The following is an 18,570-nucleotide window of genomic DNA, read 5'->3' on the forward strand; positions in this document are numbered from 1 at the left end:
GCATTCAATTCTTCATCACTCCCAGAATGTCAGTTGGGTCTCTGCACAAAATACATCGAGCAATGTATGCTGGAGCTTGGCAAGTGATAGATGTGCATACACAACTTGTTAGTCATAAGTACTAGATCAGTCACTACCATTGAAGCAATAGACATGCAGATGGTTATTTAGAAATATTAGTATTAGGACAGCAACATTATTGCACAGAACCCACTGGTGCAGAGATTACATTGGCAACTACAATGCATAGACTGTGTTGGCTAGAGAATAGCACAGATATATTGCAAATTCCATTGCTATTGCAAAAAGCCAATGGAACAGAGCAGCTTGCACAAAATACATCATCAGATGCAGTTCAGGGTAGGCAGGGGAGGCCGAGACTCCTCTGTCATACTCCTGAGATTTGATATAAAAATGATTAGAATAATACAAAGAAGATATTTATAACTTATAAACATCTTCTTTGTTTATTGTAATTATTTTTATAGTTAACGCTCATCAGCTTTGTGGAGCTCCCTGGGACTGCAGGGACACAAGAGATGAGGCAGCAACAGCTCAGCCTCGCGTCTGTATAGTCAGACACTGCTTGCAGAGCCACATCACGGGCAGTAAGCTGCACAGAAAGAGAGTAAATAGAGGCATGCCTCTGAGTATGGGGGCATGCCTTGAGCACTGATGGACACCTTGGATGTGTCACATGACCAGGAAGTGCACTGCAGTGTTTAGAGATTGGAGCTCAGTCAGCAGCAGCAACAGAAGACACATTGATGCAGGTAGGAGAATCTATGGACATTGAAGCTTAGTGTAGTGAGAGGAGAGTTTCAGTGAGTAGGGGGTGAGACAGGCTCCCAGCACTCAGACCCATCTCCATGTGTGCCTCCCCAGCCATTAACATCATAGAATGTCAATGTTGCAGTTACCCCATTGCTGAACACAGTGCACAGTCATATTGCCATTGCACAGTCCCCATTACCAAACAATTTGCACAATTTCCATTGCCAGGCTGGGGGGAGTTAAAGGAGGAACATTACAATACAGAGTGATACACATAGACAAACGCAGGGGGGAGTATCTGGTTGCCTGAACACCACTCTCCTCAGTTGACACCATGACGCCCACAATAGAAATAGCATATAATACTAAAGTTTCATGTTTTTAAGATCACCTCATTGTCACAAATGAAATAATTAGCACCACCTGTTTAAAATGTGTCAGCCAGTAATGAATACACCTGGCTTTATTTAACAAGCCCAACTGTGTCAAGAAATTACTGTTAGTAAATAATAAAAACTTGATGTTCTAGGGTGTGGCTTGTTCAATACCTTGTCCAGCCGGTACATATGGGAGTAACTGCTCCTCTGCCTGTATATGCAAGAACAACGCCGTGTGCTCTCCTGTGGATGGTTCTTGTACATGTAAAGCAGGTATGATTTCTGCATCATTTTTATAGAATCATGGTGTTAAAGGACCACTAAACATAAAATGCCAATTGCTCTATATATCTACTTCTATTCTATTTTATTATTAGGCTGGCATGGTGTGGACTGCTCTATAAACTGTCCACGAGGTTCCTGGGGTCTGGGATGTAATCTCACCTGCCAGTGTCAGAACGGAGGAGCCTGCAATGCTTTGACTGGAACTTGCACCTGCCCGCCTGGCTGGAGAGCCGTGAACTGCGAGCTCCCGTGCCAGGTAAAGCACATAGATTCTTCTGTACATTTCATTAACTTTAATGCTTATATTGCACTATTTAAGTGAACTGTATCTTTTTATCCAGATAGTCATGAGAATTCTTGTTAATTATGCAGATTTTGAATAGAACATTCATACTGCTAGCACAGCTAATAACAAAGACTCCAAAAACACAGTGCAGTTTGTGGACTAATTATAATTATGGCAGAATATTTAATAATTTTCCAATCATTATCTCCTGATTAAAGCATCTCTCAAATGTATTTTGTTTCTATTATAATAAATATCTCAGTATAATGTGCCTGTTGTTATTATTATTATGATCTTTTATTTCTAAGGCGCTATAAGAGTTGTGTAGCTCTGTACATAGGCAAACAACATACAGGATTGCGCGGATTTACAGTGAAGAGTATAGACAGATACAAACCAGAAACAAATTGAGAAAGATATGAAATTACAACCTGCAAAATTCATAATTCACAATAATAATTCATAACAAAACATGAGGAGAGAGGGAACTGATCACAAGAGCTTACATTCTAAAATGTGAAGATGCCAATGTATACAGTCCCATGCATTTTTTTACTTGCAGGATGGCACCTATGGAATGAATTGCACTGAGCGCTGTGACTGTAGCCATGCTGATGGTTGTCACCCAGCTACTGGCTTCTGTCGCTGTCTGGCAGGGTGGGCAGGTAAGTTATAAATTCCCATAGGGACACTGTTACCAGCTTTGCAAGACTTTATATTTCAATGGTAGCAGTGTCAACTTTAAAATTGGATCATGCAGCTCTATTGAGCACTACCAGTATGTGGCTGGGCCCCTCTACACCTTGAGTCTCTTATCTCTCTTATATCACTATCACATGACTTTAGGCTGTAACGTCTGTTACTTGCCGTACATAGAGATATAATGCCAAGGTGAATAATCAGTATCCAGATCTATATTGGGTTGGGGTCCATCATATTTTTAATGCATATTTCATAAAAATCCAGTAGAGTATTAGCTCAAACTGAATGTAATAGCAGCCACTGGCTGTCTCTTCACTAATTGAGCCTCATGGGATCCATTCTGATTGCCCAATCACTAAAAAATGGATCTGTTCAATTGTTTGATTAGGCCACCTACATTTTAGGTCAAATGGTGCAGAAATCTGGTCAGGAGTTCAACAGCGTTATGAGCTGCCCATGTATGGCCAGCCTTAATCAAAGCCTGTTTCCTCATTTTCTTTTGTCTTGTCAAATGTAGCACATTGTGGAAAATATTTCCATCATAACAAAGACTTTTCAAAAAGATTACAGAATAAATGTTCAAGTGAAGCAGGACACAATAGAAGAACCAGCCTATTGTTGTTATGTGATCTTTCAAATGGTTATCATGATATTACCGACTGCTAGTCAGTGATAAATATCTTCCTTGCAATAAATATTTCACTTGGTCTTTTTTATAATGGCAATTATACTCATTAAACTTTTGACATTTATAAAGTTTTTTTATAACTTTTACTTTCTATGCTTATTCCAGATATTTTACAATAAGATTTTAAAAAGGAGCCGCTTAGCTCTTTAAATGTCTGTGTGCTTAATTCCATGAGTAAGCTTGTAAATAAGCTATAGAGCTTGTTAGTTTATGCTAATAGTTAGTGTTCAAAAATCCTCACACGTGGTCTTGCCAGGAAAACAATAAACTAAATGACAATGAAATAAAGGAAGATTGGTTAATTTATTTTCTTGGAAGGAAGTTTCCATTAGAGCAGTGTTTCACAAATTCGGTCCACAAGGCACCATCATGGCCCATGTTTTATGGATAATAACCATACTTGAACATGAATGGTTAAATCAAATTATTGAGGCACTGGTTAAGTCACCTGTGCTCAAATATGGCTATCCTTAAAACCTGGACCGTTATGATGCCTCGAGGCCAAGGTTAGGAAACACTGCATAAGTAGACAAACTGATGTTTATTGGAGCTGCTGCTTGAGGGAATGTGGATTGCACAAGACATGAGCACTTCTGAGCGGCTGGGTGAAGTTTTATCATGAGCCTTCAGTAATTGCTTAGCAACTTGTACAGACCATCAAAGGCCTCATTGTCTAGAGCCCTGGCAGAAAACATTCCTTCACAAATCTCCTTCTCAACATCAAAACAGACCAAAATCTGTCAGAAAACGTGTCCTGCTCCAGAAGCTGCGCCACAAGTAACTTATTGTAGATAACAGCCAAAACATAGCCTGTCGCACACACTATACACATCATTTTGTACGTGAAATAGGACACTTCGCACACTTTGTGAATTTGCCAACTTATAGAAGCTGACTATTTGTCTTTACTTCTTCCCTCATGGAAAAAAATGACCCATTCATTTGTCAGGCAGCTATGATTGTTAATGCGGAACAGACACAATTAGATTTGGGACGGTTGCATGAATGTAAAGTGCAGGCAGATTGTTAATAGTGGAATATGTTACTACTATTATAAACCCCATATTTCTGATTGTTCCACGTTGGAACTAAAATGTAACATCCTAACATTGTAAAGCAGGTCTGCAATCATAGTTTACAGTTCATGTTGTAGGTTTGTTCCTGGCTGGAGATTAGTGGCTTGGTCAGGGATTTTCTTCTTTGGGGTTTAATAACACAAGGGGAGGGAAAAGTTGAACAAAACAGACTATGAATGAGTTTTGCAGTGCAGCACCCTGTAACGGACAAATTACGTGATTTCCTTTATGGCCTCCATTATTTGTTATAGGATTAATAGTAATCTGCTCAGAGCTAATTAGAAATTAACCCCATGGCTGTGTCACAGGAAACAGGTTTAACATAAAAAACCCTACAAGTTTATATAACTGTATTGAGTTCTTTCTTGTTATAGTAAATGGACACAGTATAATCTTTGTTTCATTTTAACAATTACTTTTAATTAATGTGCTTTGCAAAATAGCAGTAAATTACAAAAAACATTTTTTTCTCCTAATGACATGGAAATGTCACCAGGAAAATTGCCCATTGTCCTGAATGACCAAGTAAAGTCCCAGTTTTCAAATATTTGTTATTGATTTTTACTAATGACCTGACACTCTATACTCCAATAAATTCTATCATTTGTTCAATGTCTATAAGATATTTAATGTGTATCATTATTGCCCAATCAGGCTTACAGTATGGCTTTTGGTTCATGTAATGCAGGGATTCAAGGTGGTTGCAACTAAAGGCCCCCATACATCTGCGATGGATGGAGGCAATTCCCTGATCCACAGACGCTGGGGTTGGGATTAGGTGAAATCCAACATGTTGGATTTCCCTGATTTGCCGATCCCGACCAAAATATGATCTGACCAGCTGTTCCGGTCGGATCGTGGAAACCGGCGCGTAATGAATGCGGTCTTCTAAGTGTCCAATAAGTCTACAATTGCATGTAGTGTTGCACTGGTAGCACTTACATGCATTGCTGAATCAGGTCCTCAGTCATTATCATTGGATAATACTGGTGAGTTTTCCATGTTTATTATGTTTTGTTCATTCTAATGTGTTTTTTTTGCAGGTATTCACTGTGACAGTGTCTGTGCTGGAGGACACTGGGGACCCAACTGCTCATTGTCGTGTAACTGCAAAAATGGGGCTTCGTGCTCACCAGATGATGGCATCTGTGAATGTGCTCCTGGGTACAGAGGAACCACATGTCAAAGAAGTGAGTGTTAGCTGTTACATTGTGTGCATGTGCTGCAGATGAAGTTTGTTCTACATTTAGGGCTCCATTTAACAACGAATTGTATTACCAGTGTACCAGTGGCATACTTAGTTTAGTATTGTAGTGATACTAACGAATATGCCACTGGTATTTAATATGACTTACCTCTCCGGCGAGGTTCAGTGATGTCCTCCTCCCCGGTGGCATCCTCTGCTCTGTAGCTAGCAGCCTATTGCTGCCAGAGATGAGCTGCTGGATCATGTGCTTGCGCGACGGTCAGTCTGCCCATACACATGGCCCTTTCACCTGATTGCTGTCAAAGGGGATAGTATAACTGTAGCTAAGTCTATATGCGATAAGCTATACAGTGACAAACATGGTAATCTTAGTTTACCACTGTTTTTTAAATACTGAAAGGTGGACGTTAGATGCTAAAAGGATTATGTCTCGTTGTTAAATGGGGCCCATAGTATAAAGCAGGACTGTGTTATATAGACACTTGATATTCATTTATTTCTTTGTTTTTTTTCAGTTTGTTCTCCAGGGTTTTTTGGACATCGTTGTAGCCAGGCTTGTCCACAGTGTGTCCACAGCAATGGGCCATGCCACCATGTGACAGGCCAGTGTGACTGCTTAGCTGGTTTCATGGGTTCACTCTGCAATGAAGGTAAGAACTTGTAGATTTTGTAGTGAAAGGGATGAAGGCTTAGGTACAAAGTGGCCTGGATCCCAGAATTCCAGCATAGTAGCTCTGCTTAATTTAAAATTTGTCTTTTTTTATTTCGTGTTGATTAATAGCAACTTTTGTTAAATACTTACATGTTGCAGTATACTCCACCCAGTTGTACCCACCTGACTCACCCTACTTCAAGCTATTTATATGAAAAAATACAATATAGAATTCATAACTCCTTCTGTAGACTTGTAGACCCGAGTGGCTGACAATCAAACAATACAACCATTTATCAATAACAGAAATGAATGGGAAAGACAAGTGACATAAAGTATTTTTGCTGCACACAGAAAGTTGAATAGATTGGTGATTTTTTATGAAAAAGTAATTTCTCTTTTATAATGATATAGTTAAAAGGAAAACAACTTATTAAACCTTTAATACAGCTGAGCATCACTCTCACTTATTCCAATTAGTTTGTCCAAGTGGCCGTTTTGGAAAGAATTGTGCTGGCATTTGTACGTGTACCAACAATGGGACCTGCAACCCCATCGATGGGTCGTGCCAGTGCTACCCTGGGTGGATTGGCAGCGATTGCTCCCAGCGTAAGTCCCTTTAGTTTTGTATTCTAGTGGGGCACTGTTTATTTCACATGTGGTTTGGTTATATTTATGCCTGTAAATGTATTTTGCCAAGAAAGTATAGATCATCGCACACAGTGTTTTTACTGAGTTGCTTTGGTTACAAAAATAACATCATTACATTGATGTTATTCTAAAGATAATGTGGAAACAGCTGAGGCAGCCATCAAAATTCAATAATGAACTATGAGCAATTAGCAGGGAATGGGGAAACTAGAGCACATAAGGGGAAAGCGTTTTATTCATTTTACACTTAGAAGAATTCGGAGCTGCTAACAGAGAACCAAGGAAGGAAGCCGATAGGAGCTGAGAGAGTTATGACACCCTTTTAATAGCAGGAACTGAAATGAACGTTCTGCAGACAAAGCCATTCAAGAACTCTATGTAAAATGATCCAATTCATGCGGAAAAGAAGAGTTCTTTCAGTTTCAAATAATATCTGCCCTGACTCACATTAGAGGGCGCGACTTCAATTTAAAACTGACATTCCAGATGTCTTTTGTATTTGGAGGCTTACATAAAAAAACAAAAAAAACAATATACACATATTTATACTGTATATACACATTGGTAAAGCAGCTGTACTTTGCATTGGGCATATTTAATTTAAAGGGGTGTGAGTGGGTGGGTGTCCTGCTGTAACTTTTACTAAATACTTCATTTAATCTTTGCTGGCTTCCTTCTGTGTTTTTCTCTACAACATTTATATTTTCTAGACCAGTGTTTGCCAAGTCTGGTCCTCAAGGCACACTAAAGCAGGGTACACACCTGGCCAACGGGTCAGAAATTTGGCCGACCTATCTAATGATTGGCAAGTGCATACACACTTACCAATCATTCAGCCGAAATGTCTGCGCTGACATCACAACTGGACGGGCAATTAAATTTACACGCCCAGTTGAGATGTCAGTCACCAGCGGTCCTTGCAGCAAGTGTACGGCGGTTGGCGGGTCACCCTTAAACACAGCCAGATGTGCCAGTATATATGCAATCTGCTCCCAACTGTCATCTCACAGGCTGTGTTTGAAAAATGACAGTTGGGAGCTGATTGGCTGGCACCTTATCACTTTCTTATCACTTTTCACTCTGTCTCTTAACACTGCTTAGTAAACAGACCCAGTCATTTTGATTTAACTAATTATGGAATGGACTATAAGGTGCCTTTAGGACTGATCTCAATAGTTTTTATTTTTTTCTTCTGGCTGTTTGTACAACACTAGGCTGCCCTGTGGATACACATGTATCCATTGCACAGAACAAATCAATGAAAATGAATAAATAGGCCTGGTACAGTAATTACAATGGCCTTGGTGAAAAAAACAGAAGGGAAAAACAAAGAAAATGTATATACAGTCAGGTGCATAAATATTGGGACATTGACAGAATTTTCATATTTTGGCCTCTATTCACCGCCACAATGGCTTTGAAATGAAACAAACAAGATGTGCTTTAACTGCAGACTTTCAGATTTAATTTGAGGGTAATTACATCCAAATCAGGTGAACGGTGTAGGAATTACAACGGTTTCTATATGTGCCTCCCACTCTTTAAGGGGTCAAAAGTAATGGGACTATCAACTCAAAAGCTATTTCATGGACAGGTGTGGGCTATTCCCTCGTTATTTCATTATCAATTAAGCAGGTAAAAGGTCTGGAGTTGATTCTAGGTGTGACATTTGAATTTGGAATCAGTTGCTGTCGACTCTCAATATGAGGTCCAAAGAGCTGTCACTATCAGTGAAGCAAGCCATCATTAGGCTGAAAAAATCAAAACAAACCCATCAGAGATATAGCAAAAACATTAGGTGTGGCCAAATCAACTGTTTGGAATATTCTTAAAAAGAAAGAACGCACGGGAGAGCTCAACAACACCAAAAGACCCGGAAGACCACAGAAAACAACTGTGGTGGATGATAGAAGAATTATTTCCCTGGTGAAGAAAAACCCCTTCACAACAGTTGTCCAAATCAAGAACACTCTCCAGGAGGTAGGTGTATATGTGTCAAAGTCAACAATCAAGAGAAGGCTTCACAAGAGTGAATATAGAGGGTTCACCACAAGATGTAAACCATTGGTGAGCCACAAAAAGAGGACGACCAGATTAGAGTTTGCCAAACAAAATCTAAAAAAGCCATTACAGTTCTGGAACAACATCCTATGGACAGATGAGACAAAGATCAACTTGTACCAGAGTGATGGGAAGAGAAGAGTATGGAGAAGGAAAGGAACTGCTCATGATCCAAAACATACCACCTTAACAGTGAAGCATGGTGGTGGCAGTGTCACGGAGTGGGCATGTATGGCTGCCAATGGAACTGGTTCCCTTGTATTTATAGATGATGTGACTGCTGACAAAAGCAGCAGAATGAATTCTGAAGTGTTTCGGGCAATATTATATGCTCATATTCAGTCAAATGCTTCAGAACTCATTGGACGGCGCTTCACAGTGCAGATGGACAATGACCCGAAGCATACTGCAAAAGCAACCAAAGAGTTTTTTAAGGCTAAAAAGTGGAATGTTATGCAATGGCCAAGTCAATCCTCTGACCTGAATCCGATTGAGCATGCATTTCACTTGATGAAGACAAAACTGACGGGAAAATGCCCCCAAGAACAAGCAGGAACTGAAGACATTTGCAGTAGAGGCCTGGCAGAGCATCACCAGGGATGAAACCCAGTCTGGTGATGTCTATGTGTTCCAGACTTCAGGCTGTAATTGCCTGCAAAGGATTTGCAACAAAGTATTAAAAAGTGAAAGTTAGATTTAGGATTGTTTAGTTTGTCCCATTACTTTTGGCCCCTTAAAAAGTGGGAGGCACGTATAGAAACCGTTGTAATTCCTACACTGTTCACCTGATTTGGATGTTATTACCCTCAAATTAAATCTGAAAGTCTGCAGTTAAAGCACATCTTGTTTGTTTCATTTCAAAGCCATTTTGGTGGTGAATAGAGGTCAAAATATGAAAATTCTGTCAATGTCCCAATATTTATGCACCTGACTGTATGTATATGTAATAGGTCTTGGCGTACGAACCAATGAATTAAAGTTTTTCTTGAAGGTAGCTATACCTTTAATCAGGTAGTTATTTTGTCCTACAGTCTTTACTTTATATTATAATTGTTCATTTTTATATATGTATGTTGTTTTATTTCAGCATGCCCTCCTGGCCACTGGGGCCCCAACTGTATTCACACATGTAACTGCCATAATGGAGCCTACTGCAGCGCGTATGATGGGGAGTGCAAATGTTCTCCTGGCTGGACTGGACTGTACTGTACTCAGAGTAAGAGATATATACCAGGAAATATTTACACAATATGTAATAAATCACTGGCTTTATACTTGGTTGTATCTTTTCTTAGTGTTTACTAATTATAAAATACGTTGACATAACGAAGCATAAATGTCTGGCCACACGTGTACATTTCTGGTCTTTCAGCCTAACCAGTGTGATCAAAACTTAACCCCATAGGAAGCAGTGTACTGTATGTTTCAGTAGTACATCTCTTTATTTTCCTTCACACAGATGTAGGTATTTTTATTCAGCTTTAATACAATAAACAGTAAAAACCAAATAATGAACTAAGGGCCTGATTCAGCAAGGAACGCAGCGGTGATTTAGCACGCACGTGGACGATTGTTTCGCGTCACACTGCGCGAACCCTTTCACGGCGATCGGGAAGCGATCGCAGTGAGCCCACAACGTCATCATACAGTGATTGACAGGAAGCTACCATCTTGGGGGTGTGACGAGGGGGGAGTCAGTGAAACGCAGACGAGCCAGTGCATTTAAATGCCGTTATAGGGGCGTGCATAATTAAGCCCCTGCGATGGCATACGCAGCCTGAGCTCTACATACCGACAGGAAGTGTAGCAGTTTGTGAGTAAGGTCAGCTCAACCACAATTGTGCGTATGGGTCCGATGTTACTCTATGTTACCGATGTTTTCGCTGACTTGCTAAGGTATTGCTGGTGTAAGTAATGGGAAGTGGGCGGCTTTATACAGTGGTGAACGTCTTGGTATAGTGCTGCGATCGTGCGGCAATCGCATTCATTTGCATGATTTTGCAGTGGCAGGGTGCGTCCGCAGACTTGCGATCCATTCTGAATCAGGCCCTAAGTGCACAAAAATACCCCACCAAATATGTAAATGTGTTCAGCATTCAATACATTACTCTAAATTCATATGAAGAATGTCAGAATGAGATGTTGATTATGTTGGAGAGGATATCATTTGCGCAAGGGCGGAAGGGAAATACAGGAACAATGAGCAAGATGAGGGTTGTCAAACTTTAAAGGCAATGTTTACCCTGTCCAAATTTGGTAATAAGCGCTAATGTTGCCTGTACACATTGACGGCAGCTGTTCCATTCCATAGTGGTGGAGTCTATGGTATAGCGCAAGTAATGATGTGAGACATCACCAGGGCCACTGCAAGGTTTCTCAGCACCCTAGGCAAAACTTCAGCCTACTGCACCCCTCTCCCAATACCTGCTTTTCAGACCCTCAAAAACATCCTTAATTTTGTGATAGGCAGACACAGGGGTGCCCCCCCCTCCACCTAGGCAGCTGCCTAATGGTAGCGCCAGGCCCGGGTATCATATTCTGAACTGGTTCAGAATCCTTATTCATTTGGTGATAACACACATTTGTCCTCTCTGTCTGTAGGGTGTCCGCTAGGTTACTTTGGAAAGGAATGTGCTTTGATGTGCCAGTGTCAGAATGGTGCTGACTGTGACCATATAACCGGCCAATGTACCTGTCGTACAGGATTCATGGGAAAGTACTGTCAGCAGAGTAAGTCCTAACAACAAGCTTAGTATATCTCTATAACGTACGTGTATTAATACAGTTGGGTAGAGCGGCATCTGGCTATCCGCATATATTCTTACAAGCGTTATACCATGTTTTGTTCTTAGAATGTCCCTCAGGGTCTTATGGATACGGATGTCGTCAGGTTTGCGACTGTCTCAACAATTCCACATGTGACCACATTACTGGGACTTGTTACTGCAACCCAGGCTGGAAAGGTACAAGATGTGACCAGGGTAAGTATTTCTTATGTTTTGGTGTCTATGAAGAATTATGTGCTTATGTTGCTACCGTCATGTGTCATATATACGTGATAACTAGAAAACCATATAAGTGTACTTTGGCCACAGTTTGGGGGCTCAGTAACTGCTATCTACTTCTACAGTCTCCAAAAAGCTTTGATAAAATTGCCCATGCAATATATAATTCTTTATAAAATATGATAAGCAAATACATATAACAGGACAAGTCTAAAAAATGATCACTGAGACTTGGAAGATTCAATATAATGCATAATTAAATGTATAACACTTACAGATTAATATGCTTTTAATCAGCAAATTAAGGTATTGACATTATCTATTTTTTTTATCTTCCATTTGTGTTAAAAGTTAAAACCATCTTAGGAAGCAGATGAGATTAGAAGTAGGAGTTTGCTGGAGAATACTTTGTTACTTTGTTGTTAGTGTCATAGTCACACTGACCATAGTACTGTATTCTGGATACTGAGAAAATGTAATTTTTATTTTGTCTGTACACTGTGATGCCCATGTTAAGATAGAGCCATTTATTCTTGTCAGTATGATAAATGAATAAATCGGCCACTATGATATGATTTGTTGCACAGGTCATTGCCTCACATCTCTGTATGTTCCTCCCTTGTAGCTGTTACTATAATTGCTGGAAACTTGAACAGCCTGACTCGCACGAGTGCCGCGATCCCTGCTGATACTTACCAGATTGGCGCCATTGCTGGCATCATTATCCTCGTCCTGGTTGTCCTCTTTCTGCTAGCTCTCTTTATTATCTATAGACAGAAACAGAAGGGCAAAGAAACAACTATGCCAGCTGTAACCTATACCCCCACTGTCCGTGTCCTGAGCACAGACTACACCATTGCAGGTATCATAACATTCATTCAGTTATGTGACAGATTGTAATCACAAATGTTATTTATGTAGGACTTGGCTGTAAGTTTTTATGTTACATTTATATTTTCTGCTAGTTCATTATATATTAACTTAGAGGGCTGGTAAGAGAATATGGCTGTAGCGGTTCTTGGCAATCTCTAATGGATATTCCAAACCCTATAACTGAGAATGCTAAATCATTTAACTTCCAGTCCTCATAGTCCTTCTTCCCCTATATTCATCATGCCTAAACCTTAGTACATATTTTCTTTTCTCACTTTCTCTATTATGCGTCCTGTCTTATCTACTTAGATGTATTCACCGCATAATCGGAGTCTGTAACATTATAACGATAGGTTCAATAGCATCCTCTGCTCTCCCCCAGCCTCCACTCTCCACCTACCGAATTTCTCACCCACCAGCACTACTCCCCACTCTGCTAACTGTCTCCTTACATTAGTTTTTCCAAGGCCTGTCAACATGTAAATATCTTGCATTTTGCTACCACCCATGCCCCTACAAATAAAGCACCCAGTCCGTTGGCTTTCATCATGGCTCAGCATTCAGCAGCTGCTCTCCCTTTGTACAGGACCACACTCGCCAACACAAACAATTGGAAGATTATAAATGAACATTTTAGTGATTTCAATTACGATTCTACACCAGGGATAACTGAGTCACATTTGCAAGTGATCAATGAAAACAATAAAAAGTTAGTTACTATGAGGCCTTCCATAGGAAAAAGGTTAGTTACAGTTGCTTTAATGCCCTTTTAATCAGGGATACACATGAATTACACAGGTTCTGTGGCTGGCTGACTTTAAGTCTGCATTTCAATTGGTTTTAATCAGACACAGAACCTGTGTAATTCATGAGTATTCTTGAGTTCTTGAGTTTCCCTGATTAAAATGATATTACAGCAGCCCTAGCTTAGTTTTATCTTGACGTCAAGGTAGATACTTGTAAATGTTTATTTGCATCTTTCCTGCAGATACCCTTCCACACAACAGTAGAGGAAACCCCAACAGTCAGTACTTCTCTAACCCAAGTTACCACACTCTGAGCCAGTGCACCACCGGGAATCACATACACAGTATGGACAGAATGGTTGTGTCCAAGGTGAGGCCCCAGAACTTATCTTGCGCATAGTATTATACCTTTATCCTTACTGGTAGGAGTTCTCTGCCAGCACAAGTAGTCTAAGCACCTTGTGTATTATCAACGCAGGTATTATTTCCTCCAATATTTTATCAATTGCAGTTGTACAGTAGATTATGTCATCATAGGATAATGGTCAGTTGATCAGGAAATAATCCAGCAAAAAAGTAAATATCCTATTGGTATTGCTGTAGAACCAGATCTGGATTTGTGGAATGACCACGTAGGACCGTCAGCCATTGGCAGCACTATATCAAATTGGTACATTACTGCTTATAGTTTATTTTGTAATATAACCCATATAATTTACATACATTTAACCATGGGTTTATTCAGTTATTTATTCACGTGTGATGCAGTAGGGGCTGAAAACAGGGAGAACTAGCTGGGAGGTGGCGGATTAGGGGGCAGCAGATAAATAATAGCCTGCGGGTGATAAATGTAATTCCAGTCCTGAGCTGAACATTAAAGTATTATTTCTGTATATGTTTCTTGCTTTATGCAGTCAAAAAGCAGCCAACTATTTGTGAATCCTAAGAGTTTGGATCCTGGAAAGAGATCACACACTATCGATTACACAGGAACTCTGCCAGCAGACTGGAAGCAAGGCGGATATCTGAGTGAGCATGGTAATGGGGCTCTAAATGCTCTCTATGCACCGTACACACACTTTTATCCACTTTATTAACCACTTGACGATTACTTTAATTAATTAAGAACATCTCTTTTTTAAAATGTATTTAAATATTTTAGTAAAAAAAAAAAAGATACGTGTGACTAGCGTGTCTGGTATGTTTGGTCAACAGTTTTCATATCGACATGTCAAAATGTCGACATGCAGCATATCTACATGCTTAGCATGTCGACAGTGATCATGTCGACATTCACCATATCTTCCCGTAACCCTTAAATATAACCCTCTCCTAGTATTGCACCTTCACCCGCAGCCTATCCCTCCCAGCTGTGCCTAACCCTAACCGTCGGCATTCTGACTATGTCGATACTTCTCATGTAGATGTCGACATTCTGATGATCAACATGTTGAACCAATTTTACATTCTAGTGTCGACATTGTGATGTCGACATTCTGAATGTTGACATGGTAACAGGATCCCTGACTAGCACCCCCCAGCATTCATATGTCCCCATTTGGAGCCTTGAACCCTACCACCCCTGTGGCAATACAATTTTGCAGTGGGATGTTCCTCCTCCCCCAGTGATGTTAGCCCTTCCCAGAGCCATTAACCCCTTCCACTCCCCCTAATGCAGAGCACAGCAGTCCACCTTCTGCAGTTGATCTGCACTTGCAGAGATCAGACTATTATAATAATAGTGCTCAGAAGTTCTCTTGTACTTTTATAAGCAGTGCATGCGCTCCAGAATGCTAATCGTACAGCATTGTAGATAAACCATTACTATGTGCATGTCGATATACAGGTGCTACTGGTATTATATTGTGCGGCCGGCGGTATTTCATACCCATTCCTAAATTAGGTTATTATGTTTCTTAAAATAGCTGTAACATTTCTTGACAACAAGTTATCCTCCATGATCTGTATATGTATAGTTAGTTAAACTACCCTTTCAGTACAAAATTAATATCCTACTGAAAACTCCATCCAGATTGAGATGCACAATATAATACCAGTAGCACCTGTATATCGACGATTCCCGTCAGCGGCAGGCCGACATCAGCAGAGTTCCGAGCAGCGGAAGCCCGACAGCGCTGGAAATCCCGATCGTGGATAGGTGAGTATTACTAACCTAACCTAACCCCCCTAACCCTAACCCTCCTTAGGGGTGCCTAACCCTAACTTCCCCCCAAGTGCCTAACCCTAATCCACCCTCTAAGTGCCTAACCCTAACCACCCCCTTCCCCGCTGCCTAAACCTAAGTCCCCCGGGGGGGTGCCTAACCCTAAGTCCCCCTCGGGAGCCCTAAACCTAACCCTCCCCCCCCGTGGCTGTCCGCTCGCGGCGCCCGGCATCTCTACGATCGGGATGCCGGGCTCCGGTCTCCCGGCGTCGGGGAAATGCAGGCGTCTACATCTAGACGCCCGGCATTTCACCCTTGCCGGGATATGACAGTCGGGAAGCCGGCTGCCGGTAATCACCATTTAGTTAGGGATGTGAAATCGCTGGCATCACTCTGATGTTACACGTTAATTCTACAGTTTGCCCTTGGGGTCATGCACGACGGCCGCCGCAGATGCACAAAAGACACCAGGAAGTCTCTATCAGTCAGTAGAAATTCTGGCCTCGTCACTCCCCCCTCCCCAATGGCAGCAACACGCCTCCATTTTGGGAAACTGAGGCAGTCGCCTCCCAGAAACAGCAGCAGCAGGGGCATATCTATAATGGGTGCAGGGTGTGCAGTGCATACGGGCCCCTGGGTCCAGGGGAGCCCACACCGCACACCCTGCACCTATAGAGTCTTATACTTACCTGTCTGTAGTGCTGCTGTGCAGTGCCGAGTCGGCATCGCAGAGCTGTAAAAATCCCAGTGATTTGCGCAGTGCCGCTATCCCCGCACATGCGTAGTAGATTCTGGAACTAAGCCAGAATCTACTGCCAATGCTGCGCCGTGGGACCACCAAAGAGAGGAGAGGGACCACACAGAGTCTGTACACAGGCCCCCTCCTCACTTGAAACGCCCCGAGCAACAGACTGTTAATCACTGACAGTCTGCTGCCGAACTCCGTGCAACATCGTAGTCCCGTACAGTCCAGCGAATGCACAGATCCCGACCATTGGAAATGTGCATGATTTCTTCTCCTGCGTCCTCTGCTGAATCAGGCCCTATATCCTGACATGTTTACATTAAAATAAGGAATTTTACAAACTTATCACCTACTGTATTCTGGAGATGTGAAATAGAAAAACTCATGGCCACTGTTTGTTGCTGCAGTAAAGACTCATCTAGACTTATCTACAGTAGCTCGCTGCAAATTGCATCTGCTGCTCAGAATGTTTTGCAGTTATCTGTGAAACATTGAAAAGTATTTGTAATGTATAAACAGCGTGAGGATACCTTGTTTGTGTGTGCCTATGCATTACATACATTTGCTTAGCTGCTATGGTTTAATAAACAATTACAACTACAGTAGCTTCAGTTAGAATTATTAAGCTTCATATGTAGGGGCAAGTAGTTCTATATGTTGAGTTTCTGACTGGTATATGAGGTTGAGAGTTCTAGTTCTGTATGGCATACTGGACAATGTGTATTTTAAATACAGGGGATTTAACTAAAAGTGATTTGTGCGCACCTTGTCAATAATAACACTATAATACCCCTTTTACACTGACTTAAAAATCCCGGGTTGATGCACATGAACGCGTATCAACCCGGGATTTTTGTAGTGTAAACGGATCAACCCGGGTCCAGTGACCCAGGGATCCCACCTGGCTAGCTTGCAGGGTTGAGCATGGGTCGTTCCAGTGTCAACCTGCAGTGAAAAACGGCGCAACCCGAGTCACGATGACCCGTGTCGCGCCGCATGCTAGCTGATTGGTCGGATTCAGCGGCGCTTGGAGATTACATTATCTCTGAGATTCAACAGCAACCAACGCCGGCCAAGCAGCACGGAGCACGGCACCCAAACACACCCTCCCACCCTCCTGACTGCTGCGGAGTAAGCTAAGAGGGTCACGGAGGGGGAGGGAGGGGAAGAAGCACTGCTCACCTGCACCAGAGGTGCTCACCTATGCCCAGGTTGGCGCTGCAGTGTAAAAGGGAGTCTGTCCTGGGTCTGATCCGGGTTGGAAACGTGTTCCAAATCCCGGGTCAGACCCGGGACTTTGGTATAAAAGGGATATTACTGATAGCTCACAAGCTAAGTGAATGAATATGGAATCGAAGGTTTGGTGTACAAATTGCTTGCTTGGAGTGTTTTGAAAGTATGTGTAAGTGTTATAGTAAAAACAATGTATATATTAAATCTATTGTACTTATTCTCATAAAAAGTTCTGGCCTAAAACTCTTTGCTGAAACATGGTTTTGTGCTTTCAAAGTCTTGCAATATGAGTTGCAATGTGACATTGTATACTTGGGAAATTTGACACTATAACACATTATCTATTACACAGGCTGATTAGTGATTCAGAAGGTTTGTGACTTCTTGTTTCTGTTGCTCCCAGGTCTGCTGAAAAGTTCTGCATACAGCATAAGCAACTGCTCACTGAGCAGCACTGAAAACCCTTATGCAACCATCAAGGACCCACCAGTTCTCCTACCAAAGCACACTGAATGCGGATACGTGGAGATGAAGTCACCAGCGCGCAGGGACTCTGCTTATGCAGAGATAAGTAATACCAGCCTGACCAACAAGAATGTTTATGAAGTTGGTAAGTGATACCTAAGTATATAGTATTATTCTGTCCCTTTCATTTACAAGAATTAACAAGATTTGATCTAAAAAGTAGAGTTCAGCGTTTTTTTTGCTGGCTTGGATCTTCAAAACAGCATCTTTGTCTGTGACAGATGAAGTTTTGCTTTGTTTTGAGATCCATCTTTAGTAAAAAGTAGGAACATCAGGGGACAATTCATTTTCAAGCGATGTGCGGTTGCGATGTGTGGTTGTGTACATCTCTAGGAATTATGGTAGTCCAATATCGCAGTTTTTCCTGCGCACCTTAATGTGGGGCCTACGGAAAATTCTGTTTGCTGCAAAATAAGAATACCGGCAACTTACGTCCGTCACTCCTAATTGAATTGTCCCCTGCATTAGCATCTTGAAGTATCCTGCGTAGTCAGAAAGTCTCTCTAGCAGCAACAGAAAA

At 41.4% G+C, this 18,570-nt stretch overlaps 1 protein-coding gene across 1 annotated transcript in view; it reads left to right on the forward strand.

Moving 5' to 3' along the window:
• MEGF10 (multiple EGF like domains 10) overlaps positions 1-18,570 on the forward strand; it is a 149,341-nt gene that overhangs the window by 122,463 nt on the left and 8,308 nt on the right. Inside the window, exons 11-23 of the mRNA XM_088475109.1 lie at positions 1,304-1,424; positions 1,529-1,692; positions 2,285-2,387; positions 5,232-5,378; positions 5,911-6,045; positions 6,528-6,656; positions 9,847-9,975; positions 11,361-11,489; positions 11,612-11,740; positions 12,390-12,626; positions 13,626-13,753; positions 14,298-14,421; positions 17,929-18,135. Coding sequence (XP_088331235.1) covers positions 1,304-1,424; positions 1,529-1,692; positions 2,285-2,387; positions 5,232-5,378; positions 5,911-6,045; positions 6,528-6,656; positions 9,847-9,975; positions 11,361-11,489; positions 11,612-11,740; positions 12,390-12,626; positions 13,626-13,753; positions 14,298-14,421; positions 17,929-18,135 — 1,882 coding nt within the window. The remainder of the gene's footprint in view (positions 1-1,303; positions 1,425-1,528; positions 1,693-2,284; positions 2,388-5,231; positions 5,379-5,910; positions 6,046-6,527; positions 6,657-9,846; positions 9,976-11,360; positions 11,490-11,611; positions 11,741-12,389; positions 12,627-13,625; positions 13,754-14,297; positions 14,422-17,928; positions 18,136-18,570) is intronic.

Source organism: Taudactylus pleione, unplaced genomic scaffold (genome assembly GCF_031769625.1).
Source record: "Taudactylus pleione unplaced genomic scaffold, aTauple2 ptg000162l, whole genome shotgun sequence".
Classification (NCBI taxonomy): Eukaryota; Metazoa; Chordata; class Amphibia; order Anura; family Myobatrachidae; genus Taudactylus; species Taudactylus pleione.